The sequence below is a fragment of the Misgurnus anguillicaudatus genome, chromosome 10 (assembly GCF_027580225.2).
Source record: "Misgurnus anguillicaudatus chromosome 10, ASM2758022v2, whole genome shotgun sequence".
NCBI lineage: Eukaryota > Metazoa > Chordata > Actinopteri > Cypriniformes > Cobitidae > Misgurnus > Misgurnus anguillicaudatus.
In genome coordinates, this window is record NC_073346.2 from 25,492,027 (window position 1) to 25,510,343 (window position 18,317).

Genomic DNA, 18,317 nt, shown 5'->3' on the forward strand with positions numbered 1-18,317 from the left:
CAAAGATGTGATCTGTCTGACACTTCAAGAATCCGGCTGACACCTTAACTATAGTTAAAATGTGCAATCTGTATCTTGTCGTCATATCCTGACCTGAGCTACACCAAAGGACACATTTTAAATATTGTGAATGTAAAACATGTGTCAGGAGCTTCTCTTTGGTCACTAGGGCCTATTGTAGCAAGCACTGGGTCATTTTAACAATATGTGCTGTTTGTCCAGATATGTAATGCAATCTTTAAAGCACAATTTTACTAAATGTTTAAAAGTATTATTTGTCAAACTATATGACAATGCTAATGATTCAATATGGACATAAGGCTTTTTTCTTGAGGCAAGTCCCTTGCAGTTGCTAAAAGCTCATGAGTCACTACTAAGTCCACTCATAAGCATCTCACACATCCTGGCAGGTCTGCGTGGTTGCTGTGGAAACCAAACACTTCCAAACAGCTCTGATCCAATCTGCATTACAAGATGAACTGTTACAGGAACACATTAAAAGACTGGGAGACAAATAAAGACCATCCATGTCTGCCCGCTTCCCTAATTTAACCACAAATCTTATCAAAAAGCAAAACGTGAATGATAATAACCCATAGCACTGAGTTTTGAAGCTAAAGGCAATTTCTCTGAACTTTCTAGTTTTAGACGGCTGTACTAGAATGTTGCTGAAATAATTTGGTAAAGGCATGTGATTGGCCATGATACAGTATCTGTGTGTCTTAAAGGGAAAGTTTACCCAAAAAATCATTTACTCACCCTCATGTTGCGTTTGTATGAGTCTTTTTTCACTTTAACACAAAAAAAAACTCATACAGGTTTAGAACAACATGAAGGTGAGTATATGATGACACGATTTTCATTTTTGGGTGAACTTTCCCTTTAACATCACACCCTTTTGGGTGAGAACACACCACTCACTTAAACATGACTAAATGTACTGCCATAGAGACCGCAGAATAAACAGTCTGGGAATATTAATAATTACTATGACTAATAACTAACAATTACATCACGATCATCAAATAAAAGTAGACTGTAAAGCATTCTTTGCAGAAAACCTGTGTGCATTTACGAAATAATCGTTTAATAACCATAATTAATTCTTCTGTACAATATATACTTATTTAAATATACCTTCAAAGTCGTATTTATTATATTATAGATATTATTCAATGTTATATGAAAGAGTCAAATTAATTAAATTAACTTTTAGTTATCTCCTCAATTAACTCATTCACCGCCATTGACGAGTTATCTCGTCATTTATGAGTTCATATTTAACTAATAAGTATGCCTTTCTGGACGAATTTCAAAGTGAAAGTGTAATACCAAAACGCATTTATCAAAAACGGAAGTTAAAAAAATATAACGTTTTATTTTAACTCTCTTTATGTTTGATAGTCATTCTGAGTCTGATCTCTAACATAAATTTCTTTACAAAAACGCAATTTTTTAAGCTTTTTGCTCAAAATGTTCTATTTTTGAAGAGAAATATCCATATTTCAGTGGTTAAATTAAGTAGAAAAAGTAAATATATAATGAAACGTTTTTTCCCCATTTTGTTTGTTTGTTTGTTTGTTTATTGCTTGTTTGAAAGCACAGGGTGTGTTCGTTAATTTTATATAATTTGTATGTTTATATATTTATAGAAAATAATTTTTCCTGCAAGGAATTTTGTGAAAATTTTGTTAAAATCACAAAAATGCAGGTGGGCAACTTTTCTCAAAAAGGCTGGCGGTGAATGAGTTAAAGGGGATCGCACACCGGCCGCACAGCTCAGTATCGCACCACGTCGAGTCGCGCCTAACTGTGGGTTCACACCAACCGCGGAAGAGGCGGCAAAAACGCGCTATTCGCGCGTAGTTGGACGCTTGAACATTTGAGTTCACTCGCTTAATCCACACGTGAAAGCCGCGCGTGAAATTCTAGTAATTCGAGAAATTCACGCGGAAATCCGCGTCAAGGGAGGGGCTTCTGCGACTCCGCGGAGACTACACCACTCCGCTCGCTTCCTGTAATCACGTCACTACTACAGCAAGCCCCTGATTGGTTAACGCGGCGCGGAATTCCGCCAAAGTTCAGATTTTTGAACTCGCGCGTTTCCCGCGGCAACGCTCAATTCGTGCGGAACGCGCGGAACGCCCCGCGCCTTCCGCGCGTTCCGCACCCTCCGCGCCGCGGCTACCGCATGTACCGCGCCGCAGGATGCCTAATCGCGTGTTTGCATTGACTTAACATGTAAATCATCCGCGCTTGCCGCCTCTTCCGCGGTTGGTGTGAACGCACAGTAAGACAACTCTAAGGTATCGTAAACCGGAAGTGCACATTAAATAGCGCAAGCTTCGTCAAATAGCGTCTACTTAAAAATGCAAAATATACGTTAGCAGCCAATGTTGATCTTTAATGATTTGGGACAAATATGATGTTAATTAATGTTAAACTATGTGAGTGGCGCTGTGTGGCACGACAGGGATTTGAGAAACTTCCTGAGTCAAAGCTGGGTGGCGCTGAAAGGCCCCACCTGGTGGTGCCGGTGTGCGTATACTCATAGAAAACAATGTGTTTGGTTTTTCAGAACGGCTCGGCGCCGAATTGCATGTCCGGTGTGCGATCCCCTTAAAGGAATAGTCTACTCATTTTCAACATTAAAATATGTTATTACCTTAAAGGAATAGTCTACTCATTTTCAATATTAAAATATGTTATTACCTTAACTAAGAATTGTTGATACATCCCTCTATCATCTGTGTGCGTGCACGTAAGCGCTGGAGCGCGCTGCGACGCTTCGATAGCATTTAGCTTAGCCCCATTCATTCAATGGTACCATTTAGAGATAAAGTTAGAAGTGACCAAACACATCAACGGTTTTCCTATTTAAGACGAGTAGTTATACGAGCAAGTTTGGTGGTACAAAATAAAACGTAGCGCTTTTCTAAGCGGATTTAAAAGAGGAACTATATTTTATGGCATAGTGGCGCTTTTGGGAGTACTTCGACTCGCCTGAAAAGTTTGCTCCCCTTCTCACTCTCATAATGGGCGAGGGAGGGTGTTACTGCGCCGAGTCGAAGTACTCCCAAAAGTGCTATTACGCCATAAAATATAGTTCTTCTTTTAAATCCGCTTAGAAAAGCGCTACGTTTTATTTTGTACCACCAAACTTGCTCGTATAACTACTTGTCTTAAATAGGAAAAACGTTGATGTGTTTGGTCACTTCTAGCTTTGTCTCTGGGTGGTGCCATTGAATGAATGGGGCTAAGTTAAATGCTATCGAAGCGTCGCAGCGCGCTCCAGCGCTTACGTGCACGCACACAGATGATAGAGGGATGTATCAACAATTCTTAGTTAAGGTAATAACATATTTTAATATTGAAAATGAGTAGACTATTCCTTTAAGAGAAAACACTTCCCTGCCAATAACAATTTTTTACGGCAATCCCAACTTATAAAACACTGAAACATCCACTGATCCAAAAACAGTAAAAACTCTGTGTATGTTTTGGTTATCGTTCTGAATCCTAATGCTGGCGCTGGTGGGGAAAGAGTTAATGATGACTGTGATCAAACTTTATACAGTAAAAACTCTGTATATGTTTTGGTTATTGTTCTTAATCTGCTCTCTAACAAAAGTCTTTAAAAAAAAAATTACCCATATTTGAAAGGTGAGAAAAAAATAACAAATGAAGATATGATTAAATGCTTTTATATATGTTTATAAGAAAAATTTCTGGAAGGCCTTAAACTTTTGTGAAAATCATAAAAAATGCTGGTGCTGGCGGAGAAAGAGTTAATGATGACTGTGATCAAACTAATAATCAAACTTTATACTGCATTCTTAGTAAAGAAAACAAATGTTTCTCCAAATGCATTATTAATGTGTATCCGCAGGCTAATTGGTTAAACTTGCGTGTCGCTATAATGTTTACATTATAATGCAATAAAACTGCAGAACAAAAAGCTTTATTTATTTATAATACAAACCAGCTCTAACGTGGAAATTAATTTCATTGGTGGACCAAATAAACAAAAAAACACAATGAATCTGTTGTAAAGGGTGTGGTCCCAACAGCCATTTCTCCACCAAACACACCCACATCTCACACCCGTTCACACCTTTCATACCGGAGCAGAAGAGCACACTATACTGTAGAAGAGCCAGAATGTGTTCATGCACCCATATTTACACCTCGTATTAGATCCCATCACAAGATTTAATCCATCAAACACTGCATTTAAAGCAAGGGTACGATGCTTTCCAGTTATGTGTGGCTTTTACATTCAGTCATGACAGTCACAGCATAATACTGAACCATGCATGTTGTCTAGCTTTTGTCCATGTCTATTCTTCTTCATAATATGATGATTATAATCTTTAACCATAATTGCAAATGTGTTTAAGATAATGCTTTACAGGAAAAGATGTATCATGGAGACTAAAGCGGAAAGCTGTCAGCTTTTGTGACAGGAGCAAAAAGCAGACACACCAGGCAACGTCGTCACAGTTCAGCTAAAAATAGCAGAGGACTAGGCTAAGTGCCCAGGGGTCGGCACCGTTCTATTTCTTGGGTTAAACTTATCTCCTGAATATATAAAAGAAATTTTAGAGAGGAAGAAAAGGCGACCACTGATACCAGCCAGTGCCTGCAGTTCTTCTATGCGTCAGCAATTTGCACATGTGACGTGCTATTGTATACAAACTGAAACTAGGGGGAAACTGAAAAGGAGTCAGGTTATTGGTGGTAGGAAACCCCTTATATACCAACTGGGAAAGCCCTCATTTGGTGATTTTGGTTTACTGAGAAATTAAACGTTGGTGTATGATTACTGTGGTGTAGATTGCACTTTATATCTTTTTTAAAGCCAAGGGCTAATCCTAATCGTACAAGTTAATCGTACACCTACCTGGCCTTCAGCTCCTTGTAGTCCTCACGTACTTTGCTGAGCTCCAGCTGCAGTCGGGCTCGCTCCTTGGCAACCGAGTCCAGAGTCTTCCTGGCGTCCGCCAGCTCGGCCTCGTACGCCGCTTTCATGCCACCCATCTCTCGGCTGATCTCCGTCTCCGACTCGGTAATGCGCATTCGCAAGGTTGCGTTCTCCGACTCTAGAAATCGCACCTTGTCGATGTAGACCGCCAGACGGTCATTCAGGTTAGACAGGTCCTCTTTCTCCTGCAGCCGTGAAATGCGGGTGGGAGACAGGACGTTGGTCACCCCTCCACGGGTGGTACGTTTTTGACCTGGGGTCTCCATAGCTGCACTACTGCCCTAAAACAGCACAAGAAGGAGGATTTACATTTCAAGTGAGATACATTTGAAACTGGTTCATAAACTCATTTATGGAAATCAAAAATACATGTAAGTTTTTCAGCCCACATGTTCCTTCCCTCAGCCTACCCACAAACCTCTCTCTCTCTCTCACTATGTGACTTACCTTCTCTGCCACGCCCAACCACTAATCATATCCAACTATGTTCACATTTCTGGGAGTAAACACTCATTATTTTTTAGACAACCTCAAACATCCCCTCCTAAACAAATAAATGTAGGATCTGCATGTACTGCAGCGTATCCTAGACAAACTGTCCAAACACCTGCACTGGATTTAAGACTGACATGCATACGGCAGCTTTCATCAGATAGATATTTAGTTTGGAATGGATCCTGAATGCAATACCAAACGTTACAATGTGCCGAAACAGGCCTGTGCGACACTCCCCCTAGACACACTTAACTGAGCCCAAACGTGCCTCTCCCTCTGCAATGCTTAACAGCTATAAGCAACACAACTGAAAGGAGCTTACAAAAAGCATTTATAATCTACACCACACACAGCTGTAATCAATAGACTGTAATATGCCAGAATCACTAACCTGGTTGATGAAAGCGATGATAGTTTGTGTTATTTAAGCTTCCTAAAGCTTCTGTGTCCAGAGCAAACTCTGCAGTGAGTGTCTGGTGTGACTTACGCTCCAAGCCTCTGGCAGAAACTCACGCTGTCGCTCAACCCTCTTTTCAAAGGTCGAGGAAGAGAAAGAGGAGGAGAAGGGGAGAAAGGGAGTGAGAGGAAGGTGGAGCTTGTAAAGCCTGGTTTAGTAAGTCCACACAAGGGAATACAGAATTTACGGTGCTTCACAATGTTAAATCTTGGTACTTATTATATATTCCAATCTGTACCCTTAAAAACATTCACTTTAATCCTAAACTTTTATCATTTATTATATTCGTAGAACTTAAAAAAAACAAAAATATGCAGCATTTCAAAATAAATAATAATATTTCCACCAAATCAGAGGTAGTCCACAGGGCTTTGCCCAAAAAGCTTCCCAACTAAACACATACACCAGGAAAAACATTTCTGTATTCATCTCTCACGAAAATCCACAATAAAACCAATCCTTGCTGTCCGAAGCTTTAAATGGGAATGTCAAAGAACGCTGGTGGAGATACAAACAGCACTTCTTGTATTAAAACCCAGCCTGTCAGGGAAGGACATACTAAAAATAAAGTATCCAATCAGGTGTCTTGAAGAAAAAAGAGAAGGAGTAAATGAGATCCTTTTTAGGAAGGAAGGTTGTGCTTTAGTTTACACGCTACTCCCCTTCACTACATAGTGCACTTACAGTGCTTGCTAAACAAGTAAGGACATATTCGTATAAAAACCCTACCCGTTTCATCACACTACAGAACATGTTAGGGAATGGCACCAAAGCTACTAGATGGGGCTCTTGAAGAAACAAAGATATGCATTTATGCCTTTGGCAGATGCTTTTGTCAAAAGCATTCCCTGGGAATATGTGCATTCCTTGGGAATCAAACCCAGGACTTGGTGTTACTAACATTATGCTAGTAACATCACACAAATTAATAATTATGATTTTTTGTGTTAATCACTATGTGCAAAGAAACTGTTCGGGAAACATCACTGGATACTGTGACGTAAGGTGCGCTGTAAGGAAAATGACATGGAATACTGGAAAAACCGTAGGGGTAGATCAATGGAAAAGTCGCAGCCGTCTGTGAGAAAGGCCTGACATCCAGAACACACACACTTCTGTACTTTCTCCTTTTCCGATGTTTCTGTCTTTGTCTATTCAAACTTTCACTGCCTCGTTTTAACACACACACAGCATTCCAACACAACAATAAAATTCCCTAGTCTCTCCACCCAAAGTGTTGCAACCGCTGGGAAGTCAGGTTATGGGAGACATTTACATATCTCTTATGACAATTAACCATGGTTTAACTATAGGCTAGTAATCAACCACAGATTTTTTTTAGTTTGTAGTAAAACCACAGTGACCACAAATTTACAATAGTCTCACTACAGGAACATATATAGTTTACACATGATATGTCTAGTTAACTCCGTTAATACAAATTTTAATCAATCTGCCTTTTACTATCACTATCACTAAAACTATAGTTGCTCACACTTCCCAAGAGTGGGAGCTATTTTGCAAGGATCCTTAAATACTTAAAATGTCAAAGGGTGGAGTAAATTTGGGACAGATGCTGCAGGTTCCAACCAGCCAGCATGCTTTTTACATCACTCGTGCACTCAGATCGTGTTACAGACTTCCAGAACCATCCTTAAATGATACTGTTGCCTGTTCATATAATTTTCATCAAGTACAAATGGTGATTAATATATGTAACCCATTATACAAAAGATTAAATGAAAGCATATTCTATTGCTGTACAAAAGACTAATTCATTTCTAAAGAATATAATTCACATGAACAACTGGGATATATTTAAGGAAGATTACAGGTTGTTAAAACTGGTGAGTCATGCATTAGGAATTGAAAGTCTGAGTCTCTCTCCTCATAAACACCACACAAAAATGGCGTTGCTATGGACCAGAGTAACCACCGCGGATGAAACGTTTAACCAACGACTCAATTGTGGAAATAATGACTCACGTCACGGTTCTTCTATCCCAAAATCAGGAAATGTTTGAAGGCGCGTTCATGCTCCACCATAGCCTCCTGACTCTTCTGCCAATGCGCAGAAGGTCTGTAAAACGCCCTCTAGTGGCCATTCCTTAGACAAGCAATGGCTTCATACATGGTGACCGTGGTTAAATTAGATTATTAGACAGAGGCAGGTTTAACCTCCTAAAACCCGAACTTTGGTTTGGCTTGCATTTTAGATTTCTTCCAGCTATTTGGGGTTAGGAGGAAACAATAAATATTATAACCAAATATTTTTCTTTAAACATGAACGTTTTTGTACAACAGTTTCCAGTTACAGAATTACACTCTAAAAATGGCTGGGTTATTTTTGACCCATAATGAGTAAATATTGGACAGAACACACCGCTGGGTTAATTGAACCCATGCTTGGTTACAAATTACCCAATGTTGGGTTGATCTTATGCAATCATGGGGTATAATAACCCAGCAGTTGGGTTAAAACAACCCAGCATTGGGTCAATTTTAACCCAGCGGTGTGTTCTGTCCAATATTTACTCATTATGGGTCAAAAAACCCAGACAGAGTGTAAGTTTTATGGTGCAAACAACAAAAACGCCATGTCTTAGGAGGTTAAATTTAAAATTGTTTAGCTGTTTTCAGCAGGATTTCCCTGATCATATGCCTGTAGAATAGATAGAGGCATTTACATTTTAAAATATAAAATTCTTTAAAATTAAAAAATTGTTTAAATAAACATATTAATTCATAAATGTAAATGTACCATAATACAAAGACAGCCTGCATTATTGTTTTATTATTGACCAGGAGTGACTGGTATGTCACAAACTATACTTTTTCTCAGGAGTTTGTGTTCACTGTAATAAAACCAATGTTAGGATCATGTCGACTAACATGGTAGCTTTTGTCTAGATTGCCTTTTAATTTCTTAAATTATCATACTCAGGGGGGCTGGATATGGTAGAAAATTCCCTGGCGAAACTGGGGTAATTTAGATTAGCTACTTCTTGTTTGGTTTAAAATAACTAATAGCATTACAATTATTTATGTTGTATGTTTACTTGAGTAGTGTCACACACGGTTAAAGAAATATTTTGTAGAGTGTGAAAAATTGGACATTTAGATTATGGATATTTTAAATAAGATAAAAATCTGAAATAGACCCGATACACAAGTCAGTGCTACAGTGACTGTGAAGTGTCATGTGGCAAGCGTGAATGACACATTTTAAAATAACTGTTGAAATACAAAAACTCATCATGGGGAGTCATTTTTAAATGTTATTAAGATGTTTAAATATTATATCTTTTCAATTCCCCCTCTAAAATTCACTCCCTTTCATTTCTAGCACTGGGAATTACCCGGCAAATCCCATTAAAGACCACCGAAGTGACGTGTAATGCACAGCTTTGTTCAATGCGTTGACAAATTTCCACTGAAACTGAAAGTTGGGGCTTTCCCTTTTAAGAAAAAGTGTTTCTTTTTGTCTTACAACCTAGAGTCCGGTGTTAAGCTGAAGTGCAGAAGTGTCATAATGAAAGTAGAAAAAAACTTTATCCTGCCAACGAAAGCGGCAACAACTCCTAAATTCAATTTCAAACACAGTAATAAATGTGATGACTATGATGACACTCTGGTGACCTCTGCTGACCATCATGAGTCAGTGTGCCGTGCATCGCAATTACGCGAACTTTGAAGACAGCAGCCTCTGAAATGAGACGGTCTATCCTACGGAGAGAGCATAGAATCTTGAATCATTTTGACGCTGCGCCGTTTCTCAATCGGAAGGCTGCAGCCTCCGGAGGTCGCATTTGTAGGCTGCATACGTTTTATTTCAGACAAATATTTTTTTAAGTTGACTAATATTCTTAGTTAATCTTAATTTGGTGTAATATGCTTATGACTTGTTAATGTAATGCTTAGTTAACTTAAATAAACCATGCTTTATGACGTATGCAGCCTGCATATGCGACCACAGTCACACAGTTTCACAGTTTTCAAAAATATTAGAAAAACTATTTGAAATGAGATTAGATAGTTTCATTAAAAAATATAAATTGTTAAGTGATCATCAATATGGTTTTTAAGCAAATCGATTATGTAATAGAGCTGGTTGAAAAACTGACCTCTGCAATAGAAAATAAAAATCATTCAGTTGGAATTTTTATAGACTTGAAAAAAGCATTCGACACCATTGATCATAAAATATTATTTAAAAAACTTGAAATATATGGCATTAGGGGTGTTGCATTAACATGGATTAGTGACTACCTCAGGAATAGATTTCAGTTTGTGCAATTTATCAATGGCAGGTCTGACCTACAGAGGGCTACTTGTGGGGTTCCACAAGGATCAGTCCTTGGACCAAAGTTATTTTTATTATATATTAATGATATTTGTAATGTGTCTACTCAATTAAATTGTGTTTTATTTGCAGATGATACAACTTTGTTTTGTTCAAATCAAATTTGGGACAGCTTCTGGTGGAAGCAGAAATGAAAATGTAAAAAAAAAATGGTTTGATGTAAATAAACTGTAATTCAATTTAAATAAAACTACATTTGTGTTATTTAGTAACAAACAAATAAATACAAAGTCCAGATTAGAATTGACAATTTTGAATTAGAAATGATAAATGAAATTAAATTTTTAGGGGTCATTATTGATCATAAGATTAGTTGGAAACCCCACATAACTTATATAAAGTCAAAGATTTCTAAGACTCTGGCTATTCTGTCTAAAACAAAACATATTCTTGATTTAAAGGCCTTAAAAATATTTTACCAGTCTCTAATAGTGCCGTATATGACTTATTGCGTAGAAATTTGGGGAAATACATACAAAACAATAATAAAACCAATTGTAATTCTGCAAAAACGTGCAATACAGATTATAAATAAAACAGATTATCTTCACCCAACAAACAAGTTATTTACAAATTCCAATTTATTAAAATTTGATGACTTAGTGGAATTTAAAATAGATAAAATTATGTTTAAAATATTAAATAATAAACTTCCTGACTGTGTCCAGAACTTGTTTCAAGTGAAATCAATCTCCTATGATCTTAGAGGAACTCTTATGTTAAGTAAACCCCAAATTAGAACTAATGTTAAACAAAGAAGTCTGTCAGATCAAGGAGTTACACTGTGGAATAGCCTCGATAACGAGATGAAAATATGCAAATCCATTAGTAGATTTAAGAAATTATTATTTTTTAAAAGATTACACTATATAAAGCAGATCGAATTTAGTTTCTTTTCTTTTAGTCATTACATGCAAGATGAATTTGGATCTTTGTGTTATGTGTAAAACAAATGATATGTAAAAAGGATTGGCGTAATAAGCATAAGCTTCAGCCAATACCTTTTCGGTCAATCTTTTCTTTTTAATATTGTTTACATTAAAATTTAATGTTTGTGTTTATTTTTGCTTGTAATTTGTCTTTTTTTCTTTTCTTTTTTTGCAATTGACCGAAATAAACTTTAACTAACTAACTAACATCCGGAGGTTGCAGTCTTCCGATTGAGAAACGGCCTAGATGTCAACGAGCTTTCGATTTTTCGTCATCATTGGCCTTCAAATACGGCCTTTGAAGGACGCAGCCCCTAAAAAAAGAAGAAGGTGGGATGCACCCTCAGTCTGGGCATTTCTCCTCATACAATTACCACTTCACCCACTTGGTGGCACCATTAACACAGATTTATTACCTAACTGTTGACATCAACCTTAAAACTTACACATCTGTCAATTAAAAAATTAAACACAGAAGACTTATATAATATGGCATTTCAAAATGGTTAAGTTCTGATGAACGTTTATCATGTCTAAATTGTAACATACGCCACAATTGAATGTTAGCCATTAGGAACGTGTTTGTAATTTGTAGGTGTAGGGCATCACCCCACAAAGGAAAATTACCTGCTGATTTATTTTATACTTCTTTTGAATAATTATTCTTGAATACACCCTCGCATAAGTTTCCGTTTCGATCGTGTTTTTACAATGATTATAATTATGTGGTAGGATAAAGTTTTCAAAGTTCAGGTAACTCAAAAAGTTGAATATATGTGTTAAGTATAGTACTGAAAATAATAAAAAGAAATGAACAGGTGCAGAAAACATGACATTTTGTACAAGCAGAGGCTTATCTGAAATGTTAATTATGACCGAGTGCTGAACTAAAAAGTTGAATTTATGCCTAGGCAACCGTAACCTTAAATATTTTAGACTGATGGTGAAACGTGAAAGCAAAAACTCTTTTAATGCTCTTTAAAAAGATCAAGGTCAAGCAACCAACCAGCCACTTACCCCTCATTTGTTGAGAGCAGACCCACTCCACATAAACACAACCAGTGTAACAAGGTTTGATAAATAGAGGGTGTTAAGAAGTAAAGTTAGATTGGCCTTGTGTTGTGCTTTGTTTGTTGTCAAAAGGAAAGTGGGCACAAATGGTTCACACAGCCTTGAACACTCAAGGATACACAAATAGACAAGCATGTCCACATATGCTATCATGCCCATAAGCCATTAATTGTCATACCAGTGAGGGACCACTAGTCTGATGTCTTCGCCATTCCAGCTGAAACAGAGAACATTTTTATTCTGAATATTTAGAGTTTGTAACACTCTGTGGATGTGTTTGATAAGAGAGACGGTAAGTGAGTTTGAAGAATACTGAGTAATTGGAAACTGAATTCTGAATAGTGTATGCTGTTTCTTTAAATCCGTCTGGATTCTAGGGGTCTTAAACTGTCCAAAATTGGGCACGGGTATTAGTCTCGGTACGGATCAATAGACTTTTAATTGGCAGGAACGTTAAAGTCGTTGTCAACATTGGAGCTTTTAATCTCTGGCTCTGTTCTGGCCTTTTCAAGTTTTAATTATGGTTGCCTTTGTACTTACAACACTAAAACTGTAGAGCAGATTAATGAGGAAAGAAATACAACGACAAATAATGGATTACACAAAATGAATGAACCTTTGTGTTTGATGTTACTTAATTGATCCTCAGTATGAAATGTTGTACTCTGTCATGTTCTTACAGGTGTAAAGGCTTAGATAACAGGGCATTTTTTTATTTTTTTTACTAAGAATATGAAGATCTGCAACAATGTACATACACAAGAATAACAGCAACTGAATGTAAAAAATATTCATGTTGTTAGCAGACAAATATAACATAAAAATCACATATAAATGCTTTTGTAGAAAGTGATGTTTTTTGCATAGCAGTGACACGCTAGTGCATGTATAAAGCACATTATTATGACTGAGGGCACATTGTTACACTGGGAGGTATTGTTGCTAACAGATTGACAGCATTCTTTCATCTCTCTTATCAATTATTTTTTCTCTGGTTCATAATTCAATTGCTTTAACATTGAGATGGCTTTAGATGTTCGGTATGCATTATACACATAAAACACAGCTGATATGGTTCATTTCACCAGATTACATCACAACTAGCTGCTTTAATACAGATTTTTTCCTGATAAAGGTCTTAAAGGTGCAGTGTGTACATTTTAGTGGCGTCTAGTGGTGAGGTTGCGAATTGCAATCGACAGCTCAGTCCACTGCTCACCCCTTGCTTTTGAAACGCATAGAGAAGCTACTGTAGCCGCCACCAGAAAAACATGTCATTGACGGAGACACTAAGCAAAAAAAAGTTTGTCCATTAAGGGCTTCTGTAGAAACATGGCTTCCACGTAAGGGGACCGTCGGTGTATGTAGATAAAAACGTCTCATTCTAAGGTAATAAAAACATAACGGGTCATTTAAAAAAAGTCTTTATACACCTCTGATAATATAGTTTTGTATATTATTTTGCATTTCTGTCAAGAGATCCTCTTAAAAATTACACACTGCACCTTTAAATGGTTAAGAAGTGAAATGTTTCTCTATTTACAATTAAAAGACACATTTGAAATAGTTCAAAAGATCAAAGACTATAATTTAATCAAGAGTTTTTTCTTGTTGAAAGAAGAAAAATATAAAATATTATAATTAATTCTAATTAAGTCTTCTATAAAAAATACAGGCCACATAAAGCACATTCTGCCTGTTAAAGGAAATATTTATATTGAAATATTTATATTGAGAAAACCTTAATGTAGATAATCATACAGAGCTCTGGAAACGTCAAGACATTTTAAATTTGCATTAGATATGTTGCAGGGTGAGCAGAGACAGGCACAGTGGGTGTTAAAAATCAATAAATGTTCAAAAATAGAAATTAAGTGTCCAGATGCATTATCGAGAAGCTCCAGTCAGAAGCCTGACTGAAGGGTGGCGATAAATAGGACTGCGGTCCCGTTGACATCAGGGGAGGCGAACTGGGGGTAAAACCGGTACTGATTACCAGGGCCCCAAAGAAAGAGAGGGCCCTTTAAAGGTCTGGAATATATTATGGGGTGCCTCTGAATAGTTCTTGTGCAACGCCCCTGATAAAAACAAAAACAAAAAAAAAACATGTCATCTACTAACACATGATGCTAGGCTTTTTCTCAGCCTTGATTCTTGTTGACTAATACCACTGACATCTTGTTATCCAATGCATTGCCCTTCGTATATTGCACGTGTTGGGATACTTAGGTGTCCAAATATTTTTGTCATACTACAATAGCTACATAAGACTTTATTATACTGTTTAATCTATTTTGTGATACGTGAGATTAAATGTATCATGTAATGAATGAAACTAAGAATATTCACTTTCTAAATGAAGATGACATCCATCCATATTATCTTCATAAAAGCAACACTTTGTGTCTTACAGGTCAGCTCCTATCAAATCTTTAGCTCATGAATCACCATCTATCTCAGTAAAAGTGTCATCTGCATATGTTTGGTTCTAGACACTCATCATGAACTCTAACACCGAAGCTTCGTCTACAAACCAAACCGACTGTGCTGAGGTCCAAGTGCCCATGGAGGTTTTTATGGCCATCACCATGGCCAGCCTTAGTGAAAACATCTTGGTGGTTGTGGCAGTGATCAAAAACAAAAACCTTCACTCTCCCATGTACTGCTTCATCTGCAGCCTGGCTGCGTTCAACACCATCTCTGGACTCTTCAAGACCCTGGAGAACATCTTGCTGTTGTTTATCGATGCTGGACAGCTGAACTCCACTGGTAATTTCGAGCTGAAGATAGATGACATCATGGACTCGCTACTCTGCATGTGCTTCCTAGGTTCATTTTTCAGTATCCTTGCCATAGCTGTGGATCGATACATCACCATATTCCACGCGTTACGGTATCACACGCTCATGACCATGCGTCGAGTGGTGGTTATTTTGTCAACCATCTGGGTGATGTGTGGCATCTGCGGGGTGCTCATGATTGGGTTTTTCCAGAAAGCCATGGTGATGATCTTCTTTGTCGTGCTCTTCTTCATCGCTCTGCTCTTCATCCTTCTGCTCTATGTGCACATGTTCCTGCTAGCACGCCACCATGCCAACAGGATCGCATCTATGCCAGGTGCCAGATCTCGTCACAGTAGAAGCGGTATGAGGGGGGCGCTGACGCTCACCATTTTGATTGGGGTGTTTCTGGTCTGCTGGGCTCCATTTAACCTTCATTTGCTGATAATTATGATCTGCCCAGAGAACCCGTACTGTGAATGTTACCGCTCTCTCTTCCAGCTACATGTTGTGTTACTGGCGAGTCACGCAGTTATTGATCCAGCCATCTATGCCTTCCGAAGCGCAGAGCTGAGGAACACCTTCAAGAAAATGTTCTTGTGCACGAGTTCAGGGATCTGTAAAGAGTGTATCTGAGAGGGAGAAACATGTCTGACCAGTAAGGGCCAGATACCTTTTCAAATGTGGAATAAAGTAGGTGGTACATGCAGAAGGAAAAATTCAACTCACACGTGCTAAAAAATCAAAATGACATTTATTACATACAGAAATATGCATGCATTCATTAACTGTAGCAGCTAATTAACATAAGGTAGGGTAAGATATTACCCTTAACATTGCTCTTCACAAAAATTTGACATCTTTTCTGCAGTACAGTCTTTCACAGATATCATTACAAATATTTGTAAACAACACAAAGTTTGTAAAGAATCACCAGCAGCTTGTACTTTTCCAATAGAGGGATAGATCAGGCATCTACATGCATATATTTTTATACACTTGACATTTAAATAACACACAATTTTACACAAATATCCTTTGTTTTCTTGACATGCATTTAGAGTTTTGGAAATGTTCTTAAATAATTTTTTCTTGTATTTTTTGCATGATTTTTAACTTGCACTGTAAAACTTACAACCTTTAAAAATGTCTTTAGTTGGTCTAACCTGATTAAGTCAGGTTGACTTTGATGTGAATAAAACCATTTAATATTTTTCTACCTGACTAAATGTTTAATTTAAGACACGTGACCCCAAATGTTAGTTTTCTGCATATGTGACATATAAAATTATAAAACAACAAAATGACATTTAAATTTCTCAATATACAATACATTACTTTTAAATTTTTCTAAAGTGTAGTTTATACATTTGTAGTTTCAACACTGAAAAAAATTATTCATTGAATTTAATCATTTTTTTTAAGGTAAGTGGTTGCAATCAATTTATAAGCTACATTTAAAATAAGTTTTACATTTTATTTTACGTTACTAATCTTTTTTGTTTAAATGTAGCTTAAATAAATTGATTGCAACCACTTACCTTTAAAAAAATTAATTAAATTCAATTAATAATTTTTTTTCAGTGAAGCATTTCAAACCTGTTATGGAATGATTTTCCAGATATCTGAAACAATAAAAATAACTTATTGATCTTATTATTATTTTTATTTTTGTGTAAACCAACTTGCATTTATTATGTTTACATTGTAGATTGCCTACACGTAATAAAAGTTACTGACCTTTGTGTCCACAGATTTTATGTTAATAAAAGAAAACAATTAAATAGAATTTCACTTTACATATGAAAACTTATTTTTACTTTACACATTAATATTTTTATTTTCATTTTACATATAAATATTTTCACTGTACATATTAATATTTAATATTGCTGTGGAGTCAAGAAATGTCTTAACATTAAAAGATACCAAAGTACAGAATACAGAAACAATTTACCAACTCAACAGAACAACATTTTTATATGGGATATAGGATTTTAATATGTCTATCTAATGTGAGCATATTAAAACAATGGCTCACAAGTGTTAAAGGGATAGTTCACCCAAAAATGAACATTCTGTAATAATCTCACTTTTATGTTGTTACAAACCTGTATAATTTTCTATGTTCTGATAAACATGAAGGAAGATATTTTGAGGAATGTTTGTAACTAAATCATATTCTTTTTTCTACTATGGAAGTGAATCTGCTCATGATCGTATGGTTACATTCCTGAAAATATCTTAATTTGTGTTCATCAAAACAAAGAAATTTATACAGGTTTGTATAACATAAGAGTGAAAAAATAATGACAGAATGTTCATTTTTGGGTGATTTATCCCTTTAAGTTATAAACTGTGTCCTGATTCATTAAAGAGCACCTATTTCATTGCTAAAACAATGTTATTTTGTGTATTTGGTATAATACAATGTGTTTGCGTGGTTAATGGTTAAAGTTCCGTGTCCCTGATTGGCCAGCTAATCTGTAAGTTATAATTGACCTAAATACCTCTGACGTCAGCCAGAAACGCGACGCTCCTTACCATGTTTGAAAGATTCGCTCAAAATGCAGTGCTGACAGGAGTTAACTTACAGGCTGTAAGTCCAAGCAGGACTAATTATGATAATGTCGGATTTGTCTACATCACCAATCCCAGGAAGTAAACTGTTGCCTAAAATCCGTGTTTGTTGTAGTGCAAGAAAAAAGATTTACGTCGGAGACGATTGCGTCATTGTTTACTTTGGGGTTTGTACCTTTTATATATCTTTAACATTTACTAATACAAACTTACACACCAAAGGATGTTTAAAAACATGAATCTTAAAATAGGTGCTCTTTAGTTGTTCACACATGAGTCTTGCATTTGGTGACAACACACATATGCGTCTTTACTGTCCCAATACATATGGAGGGCCCTGTATATTTAATTTCTAGTATAAATACACAACATTACACAATTTGAACCATTTCAATTTCGTATTTAACAACACAAAACTTAACATAAAAGTAAAACAAAAATGGCTCATGCATGTGGCTTAAAGGACAAGTTCGGTATTTTACACTTAAAACCCTGTTTTCAGATTGTTTATGATGAAATAGAAAGGTTTTGACTGAAATTTGGACATATGATGCTGGCCCGAGAATTTTCGGGTGTTTCTATCACCTCCCACCTCTATGGCTGTATAGGTACACTGGAACAATCCTTCCTAAAATGCATTAAACTTTTGTTTACAAAG

General features: G+C 36.6%; 2 protein-coding genes across 3 annotated transcripts in view; one reads left to right on the top strand and one right to left on the bottom strand.

Annotated features, from left to right (window-relative positions):
• The window catches only part of lmna (lamin A), a 34,445-nt gene extending 26,376 nt beyond the window's left edge, over window positions 1-8,069 (bottom strand). Inside the window, exons 1-3 of one of the 2 annotated variants that reach the window (XM_055210293.2) lie at window positions 7,923-8,055; window positions 5,871-6,008; window positions 4,904-5,265 (exon numbers count right to left, since the gene is read on the bottom strand). In XM_055210293.2, the coding sequence (XP_055066268.1) occupies window positions 4,904-5,250 (347 nt within the window). In that variant the 5' untranslated portion in view covers window positions 5,251-5,265; window positions 5,871-6,008; window positions 7,923-8,055. Of the gene's footprint in view, window positions 1-4,903; window positions 5,266-5,870; window positions 6,009-7,922 lie in introns of both variants that reach the window. The other variant, XM_055210294.2, reaches the window with a different exon arrangement.
• Window positions 8,070-12,127: 4,058 nt separating this feature from the next.
• mc2r (melanocortin 2 receptor) lies at window positions 12,128-16,296 on the top strand. Its single transcript, XM_055210871.2, has 2 exons — window positions 12,128-12,591; window positions 14,713-16,296. Exon 2 carries the CDS (start codon window positions 14,801-14,803, stop codon window positions 15,713-15,715), a length of 915 nt encoding a protein of 304 aa, XP_055066846.2. The 5' UTR covers window positions 12,128-12,591; window positions 14,713-14,800; the 3' UTR covers window positions 15,716-16,296.
• Window positions 16,297-18,317: the final 2,021 nt, after the last annotated feature.